Here is a 22,419-nt window from a genome sequence, read left to right on the forward strand (position 1 = left end):
GTAGATGAATTTATTGCCACCACAAACAGCTGTAAACTCTCTAAGAATTAAACTAAAGCCAGAGTGATCAACATCAAAACAGTATAAAGCACACTTTTATCTTTTACTTAACATTATAAATAAGAATTTTAGAAACCTTTTTTTTTTTTACTAGATGGACAGATATGTAATGAAGCAAATACAGAAAGAATGTTCATTGTAGGGTCTGGGTAGTGGATACATTCACTGTGCGGTTCTTTTCAAACTGTTTGAATGTTTGAAAATATTTATAGTAAGATGGCACTAGTGATAAAGAGCCCGTCTGCCAACGCAGGAGACGTAAGAGATGCAGCTTTGATCCCTGGATCGGGAAGATCCCCTGGAGAAGGGACTGGCAACCCACTCCAGTATTCTTGCCTGGGAAATCCCATGGACAGAGGAGCCTGGCGGCTACAGTCCATGGGGTCACAAAGAGTTGGAAGCAACTTAGCATGCACGCAAGGCATTGGAAAGAAAAAATTTTTTATTGTACAAAATTCCCAACACAATATAAAGTACCTGTGATACAGTAACATATATTTGGTCTTTATCCCTGGTTCGTGGCTCTCAGCTCCCAAAACCCAAGCCATCTCCAGGGTGCTGAGTGTCCTCTGTGTGCTAATGAACACTGGGGACTGGAGGCAGCACGGCTTCAGGGCGGGAGTGGTCAGCAGAAAGAGGAGGCTCTACTGAGGACCGGAGCTTTCAGTCTGACCCGCCACCTCCAGGAAAGGGAGAGGGGCTGGAGACCAGTGACTTAGTCAGCCACATGAGGTAATGAAGCCGCCATAAAATGCCCTCATGGTAGGATTCCCAGGTGAGCAGCCCAGGCGCTGGGAGGGCAGCACAGCTGGATTGGGTGTGGAGGTTCTGTACCCACCCTCTGTGCCTTGCCCTGTGCACTCCCGCCTGGCTGTTCCTGGGCTGTAGGCTTTCTAATAAGGAGGTGTGAGTACACAGGGTGCTTACAGCAAAGGGTGGGCCCTGAGGAGGGCGCCTGGGAACCTCCCCTGGCTTACAGCTGCATCCATCACCAACTCCCGGAGCTTCCTCAAACCCACGTCCATCGAGTCAGTGATGCCATCCAGCCATCTCATCCTCTGTCGTCCCCTTCTCCTCCTGCCCCCAATCCCTCCCAGCATCAGAGTCTTTTCCAATGAGTCATCTCTTTGCATGAGGTGGCCAAAGTACTGGAGTTTCAGCTTCAGCATCATTCCTTCCAAAGAAATCCCAGGCCTGATCTCCTTCAGAATGGACTGGTTGGATCTCCTTGCAGTCCAAGGGACTCTCAAGAGTATTCTCCAACACCACAGTTCAAAAGCATCAATTCTTTGGCACTCAGCCTTCTTCACAGTCCAACTCTCACATCCATACATGACCACAGGAAAAACCATAGCCTTGACTAGACAGACCTTTGTTGGCAAAGTAATGTCTCTGCTTTTGAATCTAGGTTGGTCATAACTTTTCTTCCAAGGAGTAAGTGTCTTTTAATTTCATGGCTGCAATCACCATCTGCAGTGATTTTGGAGCCCCCAAAAATAAAGTCTGACACTGTTTCCACTGTTTCCCCATCTATTTCCCATGAAGTGATGGGACCAGATGCCATGATATTTGTTTTCTGAATGTTGAGCTTTAAGCCAACTTTTTCACTCTCCTCTTTCACTTTCATCAAGAGGCTTTTTAGTTCCTCTTCACTTTCTGCCATAAGACTGGTGTCATCTGCATATCTGAGGTTATTGATATTTCTCCCAGCAATCTTGATTCCAGCTTGTGTTCCTTCCAGTCCAGCATTTCTCATGATGTACTCTGCATAGAAGTTAAATAAGCAGGGTGACAATATACAGCCTTGACATACTCCTTTTCCTATTTGGAACCAGTCTGTTGTTCCATGTCCGGTTCTAACTGTTGTTTCCTCTAGCTATAGTATCTCTAAAATTCCTAACCTCTATAAGGTATAGTAAAATATGCTAACATTACAACATTCCTTAAATTTTCAACATCTAACTATTTTAATTATTTCTAAGCCCTAAATTCAGTAAACTCCTTTGCCATAAACATTTTCTTTACGAATAGGCTTCAGATAACAATCCCTCCCATGGCCTCAAGCTGCAGCCTATGTGCTCATCCTGGAACACTGTTTTGTAAAGGTCCTTGAACAAATGTCAATGACTAACTTTATCAATTATTTTGTGCCTTCTCATGCTCCTCTCAAGAACAATAAGCACCTTAATATTCCTTTTCAGTCAACTCAGCTGAGGAAAGGAAACAAGAAGTCAGAATCACAAAGCCTAACTCCTTCATCCCGGGTCCATGCCTGCGGGACAAAGAGAGGGGGCTGGGGCCGTGCCTCCATTTTGTCAGTAATGCCTAACGCGGCTCCCGACGTGTCATTGTTGACAGACCAGGGTTTCATCCTATGGGATTTCTCTTTCTTGTCTTTTAACATGTTCTCTCTCGTCTGTTTCTTCTGTACTGCGACCCAGGGGCCTGATCAGACTCGGGCTAGAGTTTGGGAGTGCAAGCCTGCTTCCTAGTCTCAATCCTGGCTCTGAGCGGTATCGTGTCCTTCTGTCAGGAAATACATGAGACCTGGTTGTAATGCTTGGCTGTTTACCTTTTTTGTGGTATTTGAATTGTTTTTGTGATTTCATAGGTAGAATCTTCTCTATCTTTCATACTTGTCACGTTAGAATCCATTTTCAATCTCTTCATTTTTTAGTTTAAAAGCATTTCCTTTTTTTATCTTATTTTTAAACAGACTTAGGGCATTATCTATTGCACTTATTTACTTTTGTATATTGCCAGTTTCTTGTTGACTATGAGGAGTAGCCCTCATAGACAACAAAAGAGTCTGAAATGCAGTACCTGGGTACAATCTCAAAAATGACAGAATGATCTTGGTTTGTTTCCAAGGCAAACCGTTTAATATCACAGTAATCCAAGTCTGTGCCCCATCCACTGATGCTGAAGATGCTGAAGTTGAACAGGTCTATGAGGACCTACAAGACCTTCTACAACTAACACCCAAAAAACATATCCTTTTCATCATAGGGGACTGGAATGCAAAAGTAGGAAGTTAAGAGATACCTGGAGTAACAGGCAAGTTTGGCCTTGGAGTATAAAATGAGGCAGGACTAACAGTTTTGCCAAGAGAACACACTGGTCATAGCGGTGTGTTCCAACAACATAAGAGACAACGCTACACATGGACATCACCAGATGGTCAATACTGACATCAGATTGATTATATTCTTTGCAGTCAAAGATGGAGAAGCTCTATAGTCAGCAAAAACAAGACCGGGAGCTGACTATGGCTCAGATCATGAATTCATTACTGCCAAATTCAGGCTTATATTTAAGAAAGTAGGAAATACCACTAGATCACTCAGGTATGATCTAAATCAAATCCCTTAGAATTATAAAGTGGAAGCGACAAATAGATTCAAGGGATTAGATCTGACAGAGTATCTGAAGAACTATGGATGGAGGTTTGTAACATTGTACAGGAGGCAGTGAACAAAACCAACCCCAAGAAAAAGAAACGCAACAAGGCAAAATGGTTGTCTGAAGAGGCCTTACAAACAGCTGAGAAAAGAAGTGAAAGGCAAAGGAGAAAAGAAAAGATATATCCATCTGAATGCAGAGTTCCAAAGAATAGCAAGGAGAGATAAGAAAGCCTTCCTCAGTGATCAATGCAAAGAAATAGAGGAAAGCAATAGAATGGGAAAGACTAGAGATCTCTTCAAGAAAATTAGAGATACCAAGGGAACATTTCATGCAAAGATGGGCACGATAAAGGACAGAAATAGTATGGACCTAACAGAAGCGGAAGATGTTAAGAAGAGGTGTCAAGAATACACAGAAGAACTATTCAAAAAAGATCTTCATGACCCAGATAACCACACTGGTGTGATCACTCACCTAGAACCAAACATCCTGGAGTGTGAAGTCAAGTGGGCCTTAGGAAGCATCACTATGAACAAAGCTAGTGGAGGTGATGGAATTCCAGTTGAGCTATTGCAAATCCTAAAAGATGATGCTGTGAAACTGCTGCACTCAATATGCCAGCAAATCTCGAAAATTCAGCAGTGGCCACGAGACTGGAAAAGGTCAGTTTTCATTTTAATCCCAAAGAAGGGCAATGCCAAAGAATGTTCAGACTACTGCGCAATTGCATTTATCTCACACACTAGCAAAGTAATGCTCAAAATTCTCCAAGCAAGGTTTCAACAGTACTTGAACCTAGAACTTCCAGATGTTTGAACTGGATTTAGAAAAGGCAGAGGAACCAGAGATCAAATTGCCAACATCTGTTGGATCATAGAAAAATCAAGAGAGTTCCATAAAAACATCTACTTCTGTTCTATTGACTATGCCAAAGCCTTTGACTGTGTGGATCACAACAAACCGTAGAAAATTCTGAAAGATGTGGGAATACCATACCACCTTCCTTACCTGCCTCCTGAGAAACCTGTGTGCAGGTCAAGAAGCAACAGTTGTTAGAACTGGACATGGAACAGCAGACTGGTTCCAGATTGGGAAAGGAGTATGTCAAGGCTGAATATAGTCACCCTGCTTGTTTAACTTATATGCAGAGTACATCATCCGAAATGCCAGACTGGATGAAGTTCAAGCTGGAATCAAGATTTCTGGAAGAAATATCAATAACCTCAGATATGCAGATAATGACACAACCCTTATGGCAGAAAGCAAAGAGGAACTAAAGAGCCTCTTGATGAAGTTGAAAGAGGAGAGTGAAAATGCTGGCTTAAAACTCAACATTTAAAAAATGAAGATCATGGCATTTTGGTCCCATCACTTCATGGGAAATAGATGGGGAAACAATGGAAACAGTGAGAGACTTTATTTTTTGGGGGCTCCAAAATCACTGTGGATGGTGACTGCAGCCATGAAATTAAAAGACACTTGCTCCTTGGAAGAAAAGCTATGATCAACCTAGACAGCACATTAAAAAGCAGAGACACACACTACTTTTCTGACAAAAGTCCATCTAGTCGAAGCTGTGGTTTTTCCAATAGTCATGTATGGATGTGAGAGTTGGACCATAAAGAAAGCTACGCACTGAAGAATTGATGCTTTTGAACCGTGGTGTTGGAGAAGACTCTTGAGAGTCCCTTGGACAGTAAAATCAAACCAGTCAATCCTGAAGGAAATCAGTCCTGAATATTCATTGGAAGGGCTGATGCTGAAGCTGAAGCTCCAATACTTTGGCCACCTGATGTGAAGAACGGACTCCTTGGAAAAGACCCTGATGATCAGAAATATTGAAGGTGGGAGGAGAAGGAAACGACAGAGAATGAGATGGTTGGATGGCATCACCAACTTGATGCACATGAGTTTGAGTAAGCTCCAGGAGTTGGTGATGGACAGGGAAGCCTGGCATGCTGCAGTCCATGGGGTTGCAAAGAGTCAGACACAACTGAGAGACTGAACTGAACTGGTTGCCGGTTTAGTTTTTATTTCAGAAATGGTTTTTTGGTTTTACTTTGCTTTCCTGAATTCTTTTGTCTATTCATCAAGTTTTTCTTTTACTAAGTCACCTAATCTCTTAAGTATTTCTAACTGAGTTCTTCATTTTCACGCTAAGTCACTTCAATCGTGTCTGACTCTTCGGACTGTAGCCCTCTAGGCTTCTCTGTTCATGGGGTTCTCTAGGCAAGAATACTGAAGTGGAATGCCATGCCCACCGCCAGGGGATCTTCTCAACCAAGGGATCAAACCTGTGTCTCTTATGTCTCCGGCACTAGAAGGCGGGTTCTCTACCACCATAACTTCTATCATTTACTTAATTTTTCTTAGCTCATTCACAATCTGCTTTGTTGGCACTTCTTTTCCAATACCTGACATTCTCCCTGGTGTGGGGCTTGTCCTGATAGCTTCAGTTTATTAGTTACAAGAGTTTTCAGGGAGCAGTCCCCAGACCATTCCAGTGCTGCAGACCTTCCCCAGGGTTTTTCAAAAGTATTTGTTGATAAGAACCCTTACTTTTGGAATACTAGAGCTTTGAAAGGGAGACGGAATGAAATCGTGTGGCTGGGTCAGTGTTGGCAGACAACGGTTATATAAAGTCCTGACGGCTGATGGGCGGCAGGCAGTCAGAGTGCTGGCTGACTTCCTGTCCCCCAGAGTTCCAAATCTGTCAACACAGGTGACTTCCCGGCTATCAAAAAAATAGCGACGATACTGGCTGCTTGGGTAAATATAAATCTCTTAGACTACTGTGATTTAAATATGCCAGAAAATATAATGCTTAGTGTGATGTGATCTAAGACTACAGTTTTATTTAAAGACCAACTCTTTGTCATGGTGAAGCACACTTCAAAATGTTATAGCAACTCAGAGAGCAATCACTCAGGATTGCCAGACTTGTCTCTTAATTTATCAGTCCCCTCATCCTTTTATTACTCCAGCTCCAGGTCCAAAATACTCTGGTACTAAAATATATTAGGCAAATATCACTTTTTTTTTTTTTTAAGAAGCACCTTCAGGACTTCTCTGGTGGTCTACTTTTTAAGACTCCAAGCTTCCAACACAGGGGTGTGGGTTTGATCTGTGGTCAGGGAACTAAGATGCCACATGCGGCATGACACGGCCAAAAAACGAAATAAAAATTTAAAAAGTGCATATTCATATGTGTCCCACGGCTACTTCTGGTAATCTTTTCTCCCAGTTTTCAGACAAGAAGACTACGAGGTGAGGGGTGAATCGGCCTTGTCCCGAGTGTCTTCGCACACGTCACGTGCAGCACAGCAGGGCTCCTCCCAGCAGGGCGCTGCACAGATCACCCCATGCCTCCTCTTTCTCTCTCGAGACTCGGGAAACTGACACCCCATTGCCGGGTCAGGGAGGCTGCCCCGCAGGTGGGTGGAGGAGGGGAGACTTGGGACGAGTGAAAGTGGGGAGATGCATGGTTGAAAAGAGAGGTGCACGGGGCAGAGAGAGGCTCCAGAGCAGGGAGAAAAGTGAGGCAAGATGGCAAGGGCGGGGCTGAGGCTTCCAACTGCCGTCTCTTTCAGCTTCACTGAGAGTTAGTTTGGGATGGATTCCCCATAGAGACCGGCTGTGTGGGACCTGGCTGGTGGAGACCACTCTTAGCAAAGGCTCAGCCTTCTTCAGGAGTGACAGAGCGTCACTTGTGGCTTAGCTCTGTGATAGGAGGAGATGGTAGGACTGTAGCTGTTAATGCGAGCCTTGTTATTGTTGTCCAGTTGCTCAGTTGTGTCTGACTCTTTGCAGGCCCATGGACTGCAGCACAGGAAGCCAGGCTTCCCTGTCCATCACCATCTCCCGGAGCTTACTCAAACTCATGTCCATCGAGTCAGTGATGCCATCCAACCATCTCATCCTCTGCTATCCCCTTCTCTTCCTGCCTTCAATCTTCCCAGCATCAGAGTCTTTTCCAATGAGTTGATTCTTTGCATCAGGTGGCCAAAGTATTGGAGCTTCAGCTTCAGCATAGTCCTTACAATAAATATTCAGGGTTGATTTATTGTAGGATTGACTGGTTTGATCTTCTCGCTGTCCAAGGGTTTCCAAAGAGTATTCTCCAACACCACAGTTCAAAAGCATCAATTCTTCAGTGCTCAGCCTTCTTTAAGGTCCAACTCTCACATCCATACATGACTAATGGAAAACTATAGCTTTGTTGGCAAAGTTATGTCTCTGCTTTTTAATGCACTGTCTAGGTTTGTCATAGCTTTTCTTCCAAGGAGCAAGCATCTTTTTTAAAATTTCCCTGGCTGCAGTCACCATCTGCAGTGATTTTGGAGCCCAAGAAAATAAAATCTCTCTCTGTTTCCATTGTTTCCCCATCTATTTGCCATAAAGTGATGGGACTGGATTCCATAATCTTCATTTTTGAATGTTGAGTTTTAAGCCAACTTTTTCACTCCCCTCTTTCACTTTCATCAAGAGGCTCTTTAGTTCCTCTTCGCTGTCTGCCATAAGGGTGGTGTCATCTGCATATCTGAGGTTATTGAAATTTCTCCCCGCAATCTTGATTCCAGCTTGTGCTTCATCCAGCCTGCATGTAATCTGCATATAAGTTAAATAAGCAGGGTGACAGTATGCAGCCTTGTCATACTGCTTTCCCAATTTTGAGTCAGTCCATTGTTCCATGGCAGGGCAAAGTACTTGTTTTCCATAGAATGACTGACTGACCTTTCTCTCTGCAGTTGCTGGCTTTGTAGGGCTGGATCCCAGAATCGCTGCGTGGCTGATAGATCCTAGTGATGCCACACCCTCTTTTGAAGATTTAGTGGCAAAGTACCTGGGAAGCCCCACCACACTTACAGTCAACAGCACGCATGGAAATTCCTCAAGAAAGACTGTGGTGAGTTGTTTTAAGAAAGGGTTTATGGACCTCAATACAACCCTAATTTTCCTCTAAGAACTTTCTCTACTTCACGGACAGCCCAGTAGTAAAAAGAACATTGCCCACATCCACTTTTACTTGTTTGGCAGAAATGCCTTCTGGTAGAGGATACTGAATGAGGATGGATGACTTCTCTCCCTTTGTGAAGCTGTCCCTTGGAGATGCCATTCATGGCCTGATTCTCCTAAATTCGTCCTTGGTGTCAGAGGGTCACCTGCTCTGTGAGCGGACAGCTGCTTGTTGATAAATCCTTTGTTCTGGAGGCTTCGCCCCCGTGGTGGAGGCCTCGGGCGGCCGCTCCGCGGTCCCCGTGGGGAGAGTCGTAGAGGCTGCTCAGGTCTGTCTCTCCAGGCCCTCTCTCTTGTTGGGAACCATTGTCTGCAGAAGCAGGGGTGCGTGCAGCCCTGGAGCCCTGCCCGGAGCCCGGGGCGAGGGAGGCTGATGCGCTGCACCTGAGGGCCAGGAGGCAGCCAAGCCGCAGCAGCGCCCCTGCCTCAGCCACGCTGTCCGGGCTCCCTGGCTGTCCGTTAACAAGCACAGTTCAAAGCAGGGCTGGAAGGCCAAGCAGGAGGCTGCGGGAGCCTGCCCTGCATGCCGGGCTGAGCTCGGGACTGTCATTTGGGGCATTTGATCCTACAGGCCTGCTCGGGGGTGGAGTCGGGGATCTGTGTCAGATAGAGGCTTGGGATTGGAAACAGAGACCCTCACCCTCCCTTAGTCTAAAAGGAATTTGTCAGAGGAACGTGGGGCAGCTGAGACTCAGAGGAAAGGCAGAGCAAGCTTTGGGAAGACAGCAGCCAGGCGGCTCTGAGGACCGAGGCGGCAGGAGCCCCCGGACCTGGGGCCAGCAGTGAACCATGACCTTTCCTCTATGCGTGACTTTTGTCCAAGATTCACAGTTTTAGTGCTCAGAGTCTCCTTTCCACTGCTGTGTCACATGTTTGCCCCTTGGCAGGGCAGCAGGGCGTGGAGATGAGCGGTCTTCCAAGGTCCATGCTGCTGGGCGGCGCTTCCCCAGAGAGGCTAGGGTACTGTAGCTGGAGGAAAGAGTGGTCCGCCGGTGTGTGGTCAGCCATGTTCACAGAGGAGGACTCTGGTGCACAGGGCTCATGTCTGCACCTCGCCCAAGGTCAAGTCGAGACAGAGTTCAGGCTGCATTTCTGACTCTAAAGGGGCACTTTTCCTGGTACACACATGTACAGCTTAGAGGTGGGAGTGGCTTAAATACCCGCTCAGAGGAGGAGGCCCAGCCGTGTGGCTCAGGCACCCTGAGTGCCCCTGCTTACGGCTCCCCCGGGAGGCTCTGCCCAAGGCCTCGTCCACACTCGGCAGAAAGGAGGCAGCCTGGGAGGGACTCGTGCTTGTCCAGCGACGTGCCCTTGGTGGGAGCACGTGGTGAGAGCGGGGTCCGGGGACGCAGCGTGAGATGCAGGAGCAGGAGAGCACGGAAACTGAGGACTCAGAGTGCGGGTCCCGTGGGGCGGTGGTGAGACCGCGCCGGAGAGAAAGACAGTGAGCCCTGGGGTAGAGCAGGTGCGGCTGGCTGAGCTGCCGGGGCCTGAACACCGCCACGGGGCCTGAGCTGGTCCTGGGGAGGCCGCGCAGCTCAGCGCTGTGCAGCAGGCAGCATGTTCAGGTGGCAGGCCGGCCACGTGCTGGGCACAGCCGAGACGGACATGGATGTGCCCGTGGCTCCGGGAGAGCCAGACCCGGTGGTTGCACGGTCACTGCAGGCTGCGTTGTGGGGAGGGGTCTCTGATGTTGCATCTGGGCACCCAGAGTCCCCCGGGCCATGTGGCAGAGTGAGGGGTGCAGTGAGGACGCCAGGCCTCTGGGAGCGAGTGGCTGTAAGACTGCGTGTCAGTGCCGAGGCTCCCCCCACCCTCGTTGGGACTCTGGTTGGTCTACCTTCCAGCGGCTCTGTGTGTGTCTGGGGCAAGGGTGGGTGGCAAGTGTGGAGGCCGAGACCAGGAGACCCAGTCCTGTTCCTCCCACTGCACGATCTTTGCCCCGGGCCGCTTAGCTTCTCTGTGGCTCACTTCCTGTAAAATGAGGGCAGTGGGGGTGGAGGGAAAGTAAGAAAGCAGTAGGGATCTTGAGCTTGCCCAAGAAGAATATTCCGTGGTGTGGGGCTGCTCTTCTTGGGGTGATGGGTCACAGCACCAGGGTGCAGTCTGTGTGGAAAAGCTGTGGCTTCCTAGAGCTGGACAAGCGTCGCTCCCAAACGTTCCTAACTGTTCATTCTTTTGCTCTTTTGAAGAATCAGACTGTCCGTGCGAACCTGAGGGTGCTCCACAGACTGACGATGCACCTCTGCTCCCAGCTGCAGGCAAGGCGTCTCGCGGTAGCTTCACTGCCTAGGGGCTGGCCTTCGTCCAGACCCTGAGGGCAGGAGACGGGAACCTGGGCGTCACTCACTGGAGGACGGTCCAGATGATGAGACCTGACTTTTTAAATGTCCTCTATAGGTTGACAACAATTGTAACATTGTTTTTAAAAAAGATTTCGATTCAGTTGGAACATTTCCAACACTGCAGTTAACGTAAAAGCTAAGTGTTCATTTCAGCTCCACTCAGAGTCTCATTGGGAAGCAGAGGTCATTTGAAGGACTAGTCAAGAATGGTTGAATATAGGGACCAGGTACCACAGCAAGGGCAGGAGTTGGGGGCCAGCACGGGACAGAGGGGCCTGAGCAGACAGGCACTGGCTGGGAGCTTCTCCACCCCAGCGTTGACGTGCAGGCTTTTACCCGGATCCTGGGAAGGCAGTGTTCTGCAGTGGCCGCAGGCCGAGGACGGGGGGCCGGCTGTGAGCTGGTGCAGGGGAAGCCGCTTCCCTCTCCTCCTGCCCTCAAATGGGCAAAGCCAGCTTGACAGCAGAGAAGGAACCCAGCTGATGTGGCCCAGAGGGCTTCAGCCCTTCCTCCTGTTCTGAAATTAAAGTGGGAGACTTAAACCACAAATACCTAAATCACGCTTAAAAACGAGAAAGATGAAAGGAAAGTGGGAGTGGAACCTGTCCTACCAGATATTTCTGAATATTTCCGTTTGGGCTTGGTATTAATATTAATCATAAGATAGGATACTTGACAGAAATAGGAGTTTTAACCACGTGACCCAGAGGAGCTGCTCAGTGAGATTAAGCGGACTGTGCAGCAAATGCGGGCAGAAGTAACAGTTTCAGAGTAAGATGATGTCATTTCTTCCCCTGAAACAGGTTTGTGGTTTATGGCAGCTCTTCTGGACTTTGGAGCTCCCTCTGATACCGATTTTGGCAGGTAAGCTACTATGAAGGTGATGCAGTGCTCTTTCCAGAGTTCTCTGTTCTGTCTGGGACGCCTGTTTTCTGGTGACTTAGTTTGGGGTGGGCGGTGCATCATATGGGCGCCAAAGAGCAGCAAACCCTTAGCTTCCCCTTTGTCCTCTGTGACGACAGGATGTGGCGCGCGTCACCTCCTGGTCTAGAAGGACTCTGACGTCGGGGTCACATGGGAGCCCCTCTGGGCTGCCTGTTCTGCAGGTGCCCCGGCCGAGGGGTGAGGGCCCTCCTGACTCCCGCACCCCCGAGAACAGCAGCGGGGAGGGGGCCTATTTGGAAGTTTCCCATGTCAGCAGTTGTCCTGGTCCTGGAGTGCTGGACCCTCACACTTCGTGAGAAGCCCCTGGAAGGGCTGTTTTGGGCTCCCCGCTGTCCTTGCTCTGAGCCCCTGGCCCACTCTGTCCTGCTGGGCACCTGGGAGAGCAGAGCCTTGCACACAGCGCTGGAGCCAAGCGGCCGGGCCGCCTCCCCACCCACGGTGTCCCCACACCCACCACCGCCACCGCTGGGCTCCAGTGCCGACCCTGGGGGACGCTGCTGAGCCTGCACTGTCCTCGTGGTCTGCGTCGGGGAGGGAGGCTTGCTCCTGGCCCTGCAGTCTTTCTCAGAAATGACTCACTAATGCGGTACAAACGGTATCTGCTTTGGTGTTTGAATCACAGTGATGGAAAGCCACCGCGTTCGAGTGAACAAGGAGGAGATGGAGCGGATGTCAGCGCTTCTTGGGGTGAGCGCGTCTGTTAGGCTGCCCGCGGGTGCTGGCCCTCCCCCGCCTGGTGGGCGGCTCCCGGGGGGCCCGTGTGACTGGCCTTTTCTCCTCACTCAGCCCAGCCTGGGGCACTGTCGCCCCATCTGACTCCTGCAGGGGATACCACACTTGGAAAGAGTTGAAGCAAGACCACAGCTGGTGCCCGCCCCATGTGGACGTGTGCTGGTTTAGAGGGCATCACCCCTTGAGTGGGTGAGGGCAGGTCATGGGTTTCTTGGATACTTTAAAAAAGCAAAAGCAAAGTTTTCTAACTGTGAAAAATAGAGGATGCATAAAGATGCCTGAAAAAGATGCATTAAGGGTTCCACTTAAGTTGTTTTAAAGTTAATATTTTAAAGGAAACTCCGGGATGACCATCACCCAGGTCAAAGCTGAGAACGTCCAGAAGCCCTGCTGGCCCTTCCCTGTCGGAGTCCCCTTCCTGACTTGGCAGGACTTCCACTGTCCACATCCTTTACAGCTTTCCATTTAGAAGCTTGATAGTACAGTTGCTTTCTCTCAGAAGGAGCTGTAGGTTAGCCGGCGTGTCTGGCCTCTCCCCTTGTCTCAGCTTCTGGTCCGTGCCCCTTTAGCCGGCGTGTCTGGCCTCTCCCCTTGTCTCAGCTTCCGGTCCGTGCCCCTTTAGCCGGCGTGTCTGGCCTCTCCCCTTGTCTCAGCTTCCGGTCCGTGCCCCTTTAGCCGGCGTGTCTGGCCTCTCTCCCCTTGTCTCAGCTTCCAGTCTGCGCCCCTTTAGCTGGCGTGTCTGGCCTCTCCCCCCATGCCCCTGGCTCTTAGTGCTCCACTGCACGCTCCACCCCAGTGTGCCGGCAGCAGGGTTCTCTCTGGCATCACAGGCCGTGCTGTGTCCCTGAGTGGGTCTCCTGGGCCCGTGGGCACAGGCTCTCCGGGTCCGAGGCGCGGTGAGCTGCTGGCTCAGCTTTGTCAGACGACGCTGAATTGCTTTCCAAAGCCGCAGCTGCGTGACGTGCACACGAGGGCCCGCCCTGCACTTCCTCCCCAGCACAGGTCCTCGGACTCTGAGTGAAGACGCAGTGGTATCCCGTTATGATGTTGGTTCCTGGTGTCCAGATTACTGGGGAGGGTGAATAGCTTTCATTTCATTGTTGGCTGTTTGGAGTTTCTCCTTGGTAAGGGATCTGCTCAAAATTTTTACCCATTTTAATATTGAGGGTTCTGTCTTCCACTTTCTGATTTATAGAACATCTCGATATATTCTGGTTACAAGCCTGTTCCGTACACCTTTGTCCTCTATGTCTTACCGTTTTACTCTCTTAATGTCTTTTGATCATTAGGCGTCCTTAATTTTTGATTTTATCAATCTTTTTCTTTATGGTTAGTGCTTTTTGCATCCTGTTTAAGGAATCTTTCCTTTTGTCGAGTTCGGGAAGTCTCTCTTCCATTATGTTTGAAATTATTTTCATGAGCCTTTGCACTTAGGTTTATAAACCTGGAACTGATTTTTTTCTTTTTACGTACTTTTTTAATTGAGAAGGAAATAGCATACAATGAATAACGCTCATCTTTTAAAATTTATTGTGAGGAAATACCCTTAACATACGACTTACCATCCAAACTGATTATAACCGCAGAAGTGAAGTGTTAGTTACTCAGTCGTGTCCAACTCTTTGCAACCCCATGGGCTATATAGTCCGCCAGTCTCCTCTGTCCATGAAATTCTCCAGGCAAGAATATTAGAGCGAGTAGCCATTCCCTTCTTCAGGGGGATCTTCCCAACCCAGGAATCGAACCCAGATTTCTTGCATGGCAGGCAGATTCTTTACCATCTGAGCCACCAGGGAAGCTCTGTAGTGCGATGGTAGGAAGTATTCATCTTGTTCTGCAACCATCACCAGCTTCCGTCTCCATAACTCTTCGTCTTGTAAAACCAAAACCTATAGCTAGTAAACAGTTGCTTGCGGTTCTCCCCCTCCCAGCTCTGGCGCCCGTCTCTGCTCTTTGTTTCTCCGTGACTCTGAGGACTCCAGGTGATCACGTGAGTGGAGTCGTAGCACTGTTTGCTTTTAGTGACGGCTCATTTCACCTAGTGTCGTGTCCTCAGGGTTCATCCATGCCGTAGCATGTTGCAGAATTTCCTTCCTTTTTGAGGCTGAATAATACTCCATTGTATGTACATGCCACATTTTTATTATCTATTCATCTGTTGATGCATGCAACCTACGTGGCTTCCATATTCTGTCTGTCTTTATGCCAGTGGAAAATGGAAGCAACTTAGCTATTATTAGCTTTGTAAATATGGGCTATGAGAATAGGTATACAAATACCTCTTTAAGATCCTGCTTTCAGTTCTTTTGAATATATGCCCAGAAGTGAATTGCTAAATCTTACGGTAATTCTGTTTTTAATTCTTTGAGGAACCACCATGTTTTTTCCAAAGCCCCTGTACCATTTTACTTTCTGACAAACAGTGCATAAAGGTTGCAGTTTTTCTACATCCTCGCCGGCAGTTACTGTTTTCTGTTTTGTTTTTTTTTGTTTTTTTTTTTTTGACAGTAGCCATCCTAACGGGTGTGAGGTAGCATCTCGTTGTAGTTTCGGTTTGCATTTCGCCAATGATTAGTGATGCTTAAAATCTTCTAATGTGCTTATTGGCCATTTGTACATCTTCTTTGAGAAATAATATCTATTCAAGGCCCTTGTTCATTTTTGGATTGGATTTTTTTCTTATTGTTTAGATTTTGAAGTTCTGTATATATTTTGGATATTAATCCCATATCAACATGATTTTCATATATTTTTCTCCCATTATATGGATTGCCTTTTTACTCTGTTGATACTTTTTTTTAACTTATACACTTCTACCTATCATTATTTTTTTTTTTTATTTTTAATTGGAGGATCAGTGCTTTATGGTGTTGTGTTGGTTTCTGCCGTGCATCAACGTGAAGCAACCACAGGTATACACATGTCCCCTCCCTCCTGAACCTCCGTCCCACCTCCCACCCCGGTATTGTCTCTTGATGCACAAAATTTTTAATTGTCATAAAGTCTAATGTAAAATATCTTTCTTTTGTTACCTGTTCCTTTGGTGCCATATCTAAGTGATCCTTGCCAAATCCAATGCTGTTAGACTTTTGTCCGGCTTTCTTCTTAGAGTTCTTAGAGTTTTATTATTTTAGGTCTTACGTTTAGGTCCTTGACCAATTTTGAGTTAATTTTTGTGTATGATGTTAAGTAAGGATCCAGCTTCATTTTTATGCATGTGGATACCCAGTTTTCCCAGCACCATTTATTGAAAAGACTGTTCAGTCTCCACTGAATGGTCTTAGCACCTTATCAAAATCATTTGACCATATATGCAAGAGTTTTTTGCATTTCTTTTCCATGGGGATGGTCTTGATCCCTGTCTCCTGTACAATGTCACGAACCTCAGTCCATAGTTCATCAGGCACTGTATCTATCAGATCTAGGCCCTTAAATCTATTTCTCACTTCCACTGTATAATCATAAGGGATTTGATTTAGGTCATACCTGAATGGTCTAGTGGTTTTCCCTACTTTCTTCAATTTCAGTCTGAATTTGCCAATAAGGAGTTCATGATCTGAGTGACAGTCAGCTCCTGGTCTTGTTTTTGCTGACTGTATAGAGCTTCTCCATCTTTGGCTGCAAAGAATATAATCAATCTGATTTCGGTGTTGACCATCTGGTGATGTCCATGTGTAGAGTCTTCTCTTGTGTTGTTGGAAGAGGGTGTTTGTTATGACCAGTGTGTTCTCTTGGCAAAACTATTAGCCTTTGCCCTGCTTCATTCTGTATTCCAAGGCCAAATTTGCCTGTTACTCCAGGTGTTTCTTGACTTCCTACTTTTGCATTCTAGTCCCCTATAATGAAAAGGACATCTTTTTTGGGTGTTAGTTCTAAAAGGTCTTGTAGGTCTTCATAGAACCGTTCAGCTTCTTCAGCGTTACTGGTTGGGGCATAGACTTGGATTACTGTGATATTGAATGGTTTGCCTTGGAAACGGACAGAGATCATTCTGTCGTTTTTGAGATTGCATCCAAGTACTGCATTTCAGACTCTTTTGTTGACCATGATGGCTACTCCATTTCTTCTGAGGGATTCCTGCCCGCAGTAGTAGATATAATGGTCATCTGAGTTAAATTCACCCATTCCAGTCCATTTTAGTTCGCTGATTCCTAGAATGTCAACATTCACTCTTACCATCTCCTGTTTTACCACTTCCAATTTGCCTTGATTCATGGACCTAACATTCCAGGTTCCTATGCAATATTGCTCTTTACAGCATCGGACCTTGCTTCTATCACCAGTCACATCCACAGCTGGGTATTGTTTTTGCTTTGGCTCCATTCCTTCATTCTTTCTGGAGTTATTTCTCCACTGATTTTCAGTAGCATATTGGACACCTACTGACTTGGGGAGTTCCTCTTTCAGTATCCTATCATTTTGCCTTTTAATACTGCTTTTCATACGAAAAGCAAAGGAGAAAAGGAAAGATATAAGCATCTGAATGTGGAGTTCCAAAGAGTAGCAAGGAGAGATAAGAAAGCCTTCCTCAGTGATCAATGCAAAGAAATAGTGGAAAACAACAGAATGGGAAAGACTAGAGATCTCTTCAAAAAAGTTAGAGATACCAAGGGGACATTTCATGTCCTTTATCATGGGCTCGATAAAGGACAGAAATGGTATGGACCTAACAGAAGCGGAAGATATTAAGAAGAGGTGGCAAGAATACACAGAAGAACTGTACAAAAAAGATCTTCACGACCCAGATAATCACGATGGTGTGATCACTCACCTAGAGCCAGACATCCTGGAATGTGAAGTCAAGTGGGCCTTAGAAAGCATCACTATGAACAAAGCTAGTGGAGGTGATGGAATTCCAGTTGAGCTATTTCAAATCCTGAAAGATGATGCTGTGAAAGTGCTGCACTCAATATGCCAGCAAATTTGGAAAACTCAGCAGTGGCCACAGGACTGGAAAAGGTCAGTTTTCATTCCAATCCCAAAGAAAGACAATGCCAAAGAATGCTCAAACTACTGCACAATTGCACTCATCTCACACACTAATAAAGAGATGCTCAAAGTTCTCCAAGCCAGGCTTCAGCAATACATGAACTGTGAACTTCCAGATGTTCAAGCTGGTTTTAGAAAAGGCAGAGGAACCAGAGATCAAATTGCCAACATCTGCTGGATCATGAGAAAAGCAAGAGAGTTCCAGAAAAACATCTATTTCTGCTTTATTGACTATGCCAAAGCCTTTGACTGTGTGGATCACAATAAACTGTGGAAAATTCTGAAAGAGATGGGAATACCAGACCACCTGACCTGCCTCTTGAGAAACCTATATGCAGGTCAAGAAGCAACAGTTAGAACTGGACATGGAACAACAGACTGGTTCCAAATAGGAAAAGGAGTACATCAAGGCTGTATATTGTCACCCTGCTTATTTAACTTCTATGCAGAGTACATCATGAGAAACGCTGGGCTGGAAGAAGCACAAGCTGGAATCAAGATTGCCAAGAGAAATATCAATAACCCCAGATATGCAGATGACACCACCCTTATGGTAAAAAGTGAAGAGGATCTAAAAAGCCTCTTGATGAAAGTGAAAGGGGAGAGTGAAAAAGTTGGCTTAAAGCTCAACATTCAGAAAACGAAGATCATGGCATCTGGCCCCATCACTTCATGGGAAATAGATGGTGAAACAGTGGGAACAGTGTCAGACTTTATTTTTTTGGACTCCAAAGTCACTGCAGATGGTGATTGCCGCCAGGAAATTAAAAGACGCTTACTCCTTGGAAGGAAAGTTATGACCAACCTAGATAGCATATTGAAAAACAGAGACATTACTTTGCCAACAAAAGTCCGTCCTGTCAAGGCTATGGTTTTTCCAGTGGTCATGTATAGATGTGAGAGTTGGACTATGAAGAAAGCTGAGTGCCAAAGAATTGATGCTTTTGAACTGTGGTGTTGGAGAAGACTCTCGAGAGTCCCTTGGACTGCAAGGAGATCCAACCAGTCAATCCTAAAGGAGATCAGTTCTGGGTGTTCATTGGAAGGACTGATGCTAAAGCTGAAACTCCAATACTTTGGCCACCTCACTCGAAGAGTTGACTCATTGGAAAGGACTCTGATGCTGGGAGGGATTGAGGGCAGGAGGAGAAGGGGACAACAGAGGATGAGATGGCTGGATGGCATCACCGACTTGATGGACATGACTTTGAGTGAACTTCGGGAGTTGGTGATGGACAGGGAAGCCTGGCGTGCTGCGATTCATGGGGTCACAAAGAGTTGGACGCGACTAAGCAACTGAACTGAACTGAACTGCAAGGGTTTATTTCTGGGCTCACTATTTTATGAGTATGTTTGGTTTGTATGTCTACTTTATGCCAATGGAAAATGGAAAGCATGCTCAATTGTATCTGACTCTGCAACCCGACAAACTGTAGCCCACCAAGCTCCTCTGTCCATGGATTTTTTCCTGGCAAGAATACTGGAGTGGGTTGCCATTTCCTTCTCCAGGGCATCTTCTTGACCCAGGGATCAAATCCGCATTTCCTGCATCTTTTACATTGCACGCTGATTCTTTACCACTGAGCCACAGGCCTGTTTATGGCAATACCATGATTTTTATTACTGTAACCATGTAGTAAGTTTTGAAAGCAGGAAGTGTGGGTCATGCAATTTTGTTCCTCTTTGTCAAGATTATTTTGGCTACTTGCTGTTCCTTAAGACTCCATATAAATTTTAGGGTGGATTTTTCTATTTCTGAAAAAACTGTCTTTAGAATTTTGGTAGGGGATGCATTGAATCTGTAGATCACTTTGACTAGTATTGACCTCTTAATATATTGCCTTCCAACCCAAGAGCATGAGATGTGTTTCCATTTATTTATGTCATTTTGAATTTCTTTCAGCAATGTTTTGTGGGCTTCCTTGGTGGCTCAGTGGTGAAGGATCTGCCTGCCAGTGCAGGAGATATGGGTTTAATCCCTGGGTGGGGAATAGTCCCTGGAGAAGGAAATGGCTACAGTACTCTTGCCTGGGAAATCCCATGGGCAGAGGAGCCTGGTGGGGCTGCAGTCCATGGGGTCGCAAAGAGCCAGACACGACTGAGCGATTGAACAACAACCACAGCCTGCTATAAGTGTTTCCCCTTGGTTAAGTTAATTCCTAAGTATTTTACTCTTTTTGATACTGTGGTGAATGGAATTGTTTTTGTAATTTCCATTTCACATTGTATGTAGAAATGAAACTGATGTTTGCGTGTTGATGTTATATCCTGCTGTTTTGCTGTGTTCAGAAAGTTCTAACCATTTTTTTGGTAGAATCTTTAGGATTTTTCTGCATATAAAATCATGTCATCTGCAAGCAAGGATAGTTTTACTTCCTCCTTTCCAATTTGGATGCCTTTTCTTTCTTTTTCTTGCCTAATTGCCCTGGCTAGAATTTCTACACCATGTTGAATAGAAGTGGTGAGAGCAAGCGTCCTTGCCTTTTTCCTGATCTCAGGGAAGCTCTCAGTCCTTCGCCACCGAATATGATGCTTGCTGTGAGCTTTTAATCTTTGACTGACTATATTGAGATAGTCTTGTTCCATTCCTAGCTTTCTGAGTGTTTTTTTTTTTAAATCATAAAACGGTTTTTATCAAAAAAGTTTGTATCATATTGTCAAATGCTTTTTTTGGCATTGTTTTAAATGATCATGTAACCCCCTGCCCCGCCATTCATTCTGTTGATGTGGCATATTATATTGATTAATTTTCATATGTTGAACCATCCTTGCATTCCAGGAGTAAATTCCACTTGGTCATGGTGTATAATCCCTCCAATACTCTGCTGAATTCTGCTTGCTAGCAGTTTGTGGAGGAACTTTGTATCACTGTTTATAAAGGATGTTGCTCTGTAGTCTCCTTGTGGTGTGTTTGTCTGGCTTTGGTATCAGGATAATTGCTGGCCTCAAAGTGAGTTGGGAAATGTTGCTTTCTCTTTGATTTTGGGGGAAAATTTTGAGGATTGGATTAGTTCTATAAATGTTTGGTAGAATTTACCACTGAAGCCATTGCATCCAGGACTTTGTTTATTGGAAGATTTTTTATTTGATTTCAGCTCCTTACTAGCTATAGTCTATTCTGTTTTTCTATTTCTCTGTGATTTAGTCTTGGCAGGTTTTGTGTTTCTACGAATTTGTTTCATCTAAGTTATCCAATCTGCTGGTATACAGTTGTTTATAGTGCTCTCTGATAATCCTGTTTATTTCTGTAAAATTGGTAGTAATATTTTCACCTAAATTTCTGATTTTTGTAATTTGAGCCTTCTCTGTTTTCTCAGTCTAGCTAGCTAAAGATTTGTCTATTTTTTTGATCTTTTTAAAGAACCAAATCTTGGTTTCACTGGTTTTCTTTATTGTTTCTTTATTATTTCTATATTTCATTTAACTCAGCTTCATATTTATTGTCCTTCCTCTGCTGTCTTTGGGTTTAGTCTGCTCTTTTTTCTAGTTCCTTCACTTGTTAAGTGAGGTTATTGAGCTCAAGTCTTTCTTATTTTTAATATGAGCATTTATGGCTGTGGATTTCCTCCTCAGCACTGCTCTCACTGCGTCCCATATGCAGGTATGTTGTGGCTGTGTTTTCATTCATGTCTAAGTAATTTGTAAATTTGTTTTTTATTTCCTCTTTGATCTTTTGCTTATTTAAAAATGTGTTGTTTAATTTATACAATTTTGTGAATTTTTATTTTTCCTTTTGTTATTGATTTGTAACTTCAACTTCCTGTGGTCATATCATATTTTCTATATCAATCTTTTAAAATCTCTTGAGACTCAGCGGCTTAAAATATAGTCTATCTTGGAAAATGTCCAATACTCACTTGAGAATATCCCATGTGGATGTTATTGTTGGGTAGAGTGTTATGTGCTGTCTGTTAGATGTAGCTGTTTTTATTGTTGTTTAAGTTCTCTATTTCCTTACTTACGGGTTTCCCAGGTGGTTCAGTGGTAAAGAATCTGCCTGCAATACAGGAGACCTGCGTTTGTTCCCTAGGTCAGGGAGATAGCCTGGAGAAGGCAATGGCCGCCCACTCCAGTCTTCTTGCCTGGAGAATTCCATGGAGATGCAGTCCATGGGGCTATGTTGTGGTTGTTCTAACCATTACTGTGAGAGGGGTATTCAAATCTCCAACCGTTACTGTAGAACTACGGTCCATCTCTCCCTTCAGTTCTGTTAGTTTTTCTTCGTATATTTTAATGGTCTATGGACATTTTAATGTAGATGCTTATATTGTTATGTCTTCTTGCTGCATCAAGAATAGCATATCACCCTTTGTCTCTTAGAACCAGCTTTCATTTACGTTCTGCTTTGTCTGATATTAATGTAGCTACCCTTGCTCTGCCTTCATTACTATTTGAATGGAGTATCTTTTTCTGTCCTTCCCATTGCAGCCTGTTTGTATCTTTAAAAGGAGCCTCTTGCAGACAGCATATAGGTGGGCCGTGCGTTTCTATTCATTCTGCCAACCTCGCTGTCTTTCTACGTTTCTTCTGACCATAAAGAGAGGAGGTGAGGGACTCGTGAATTCAACACGTCCTGCTGCTGTGCTCAGCAATGTGGCTATCAGCTGCTCCATAAGGTGCCTTTGTCTTTGCTGTGGGCCTGCTGCGCCCCCGCCCCTTGCCTGGACTGAGCGCCAGTCTGCGTGGTTGTCAGAGCTGCTGCCTCCGTTGGGAGGGAGGGTCCTGCCTCGCAGTCGCAGAGGTCGCCGTGCAGTGTGCACCAGAGTCTCCTGCCTCGGGATGCTGGGCGAGTCTCGAGGTTACGGGGTGATGCTGGACCCCGTTGCTGGTCAGGATGCTACTGGAGAATCCTTCTTTCCGTCCTTCTCTTTGGTGAAGTGTTTACTATTTTTACTTCTTTCAGTTTGTCTCCTTGGATCCACTTCAC

At 45.7% G+C, this 22,419-nt stretch overlaps 1 protein-coding gene across 1 annotated transcript in view; it reads left to right on the forward strand.

Annotated features, from left to right (window-relative positions):
* POLN (DNA polymerase nu) overlaps positions 1 to 22,419 on the forward strand; it is a 155,891-nt gene that overhangs the window by 44,315 nt on the left and 89,157 nt on the right. Inside the window, exons 7-10 of the mRNA XM_055587429.1 lie at positions 8,214 to 8,371; positions 10,674 to 10,742; positions 11,630 to 11,690; positions 12,394 to 12,458. Of these exons, the coding sequence (XP_055443404.1) occupies positions 8,214 to 8,371; positions 10,674 to 10,742; positions 11,630 to 11,690; positions 12,394 to 12,458 (353 nt within the window). The remainder of the gene's footprint in view (positions 1 to 8,213; positions 8,372 to 10,673; positions 10,743 to 11,629; positions 11,691 to 12,393; positions 12,459 to 22,419) is intronic.

The sequence above is a fragment of the Bubalus kerabau genome, chromosome 7 (assembly GCF_029407905.1).
Source record: "Bubalus kerabau isolate K-KA32 ecotype Philippines breed swamp buffalo chromosome 7, PCC_UOA_SB_1v2, whole genome shotgun sequence".
Lineage (NCBI taxonomy): Eukaryota > Metazoa > Chordata > Mammalia > Artiodactyla > Bovidae > Bubalus > Bubalus kerabau.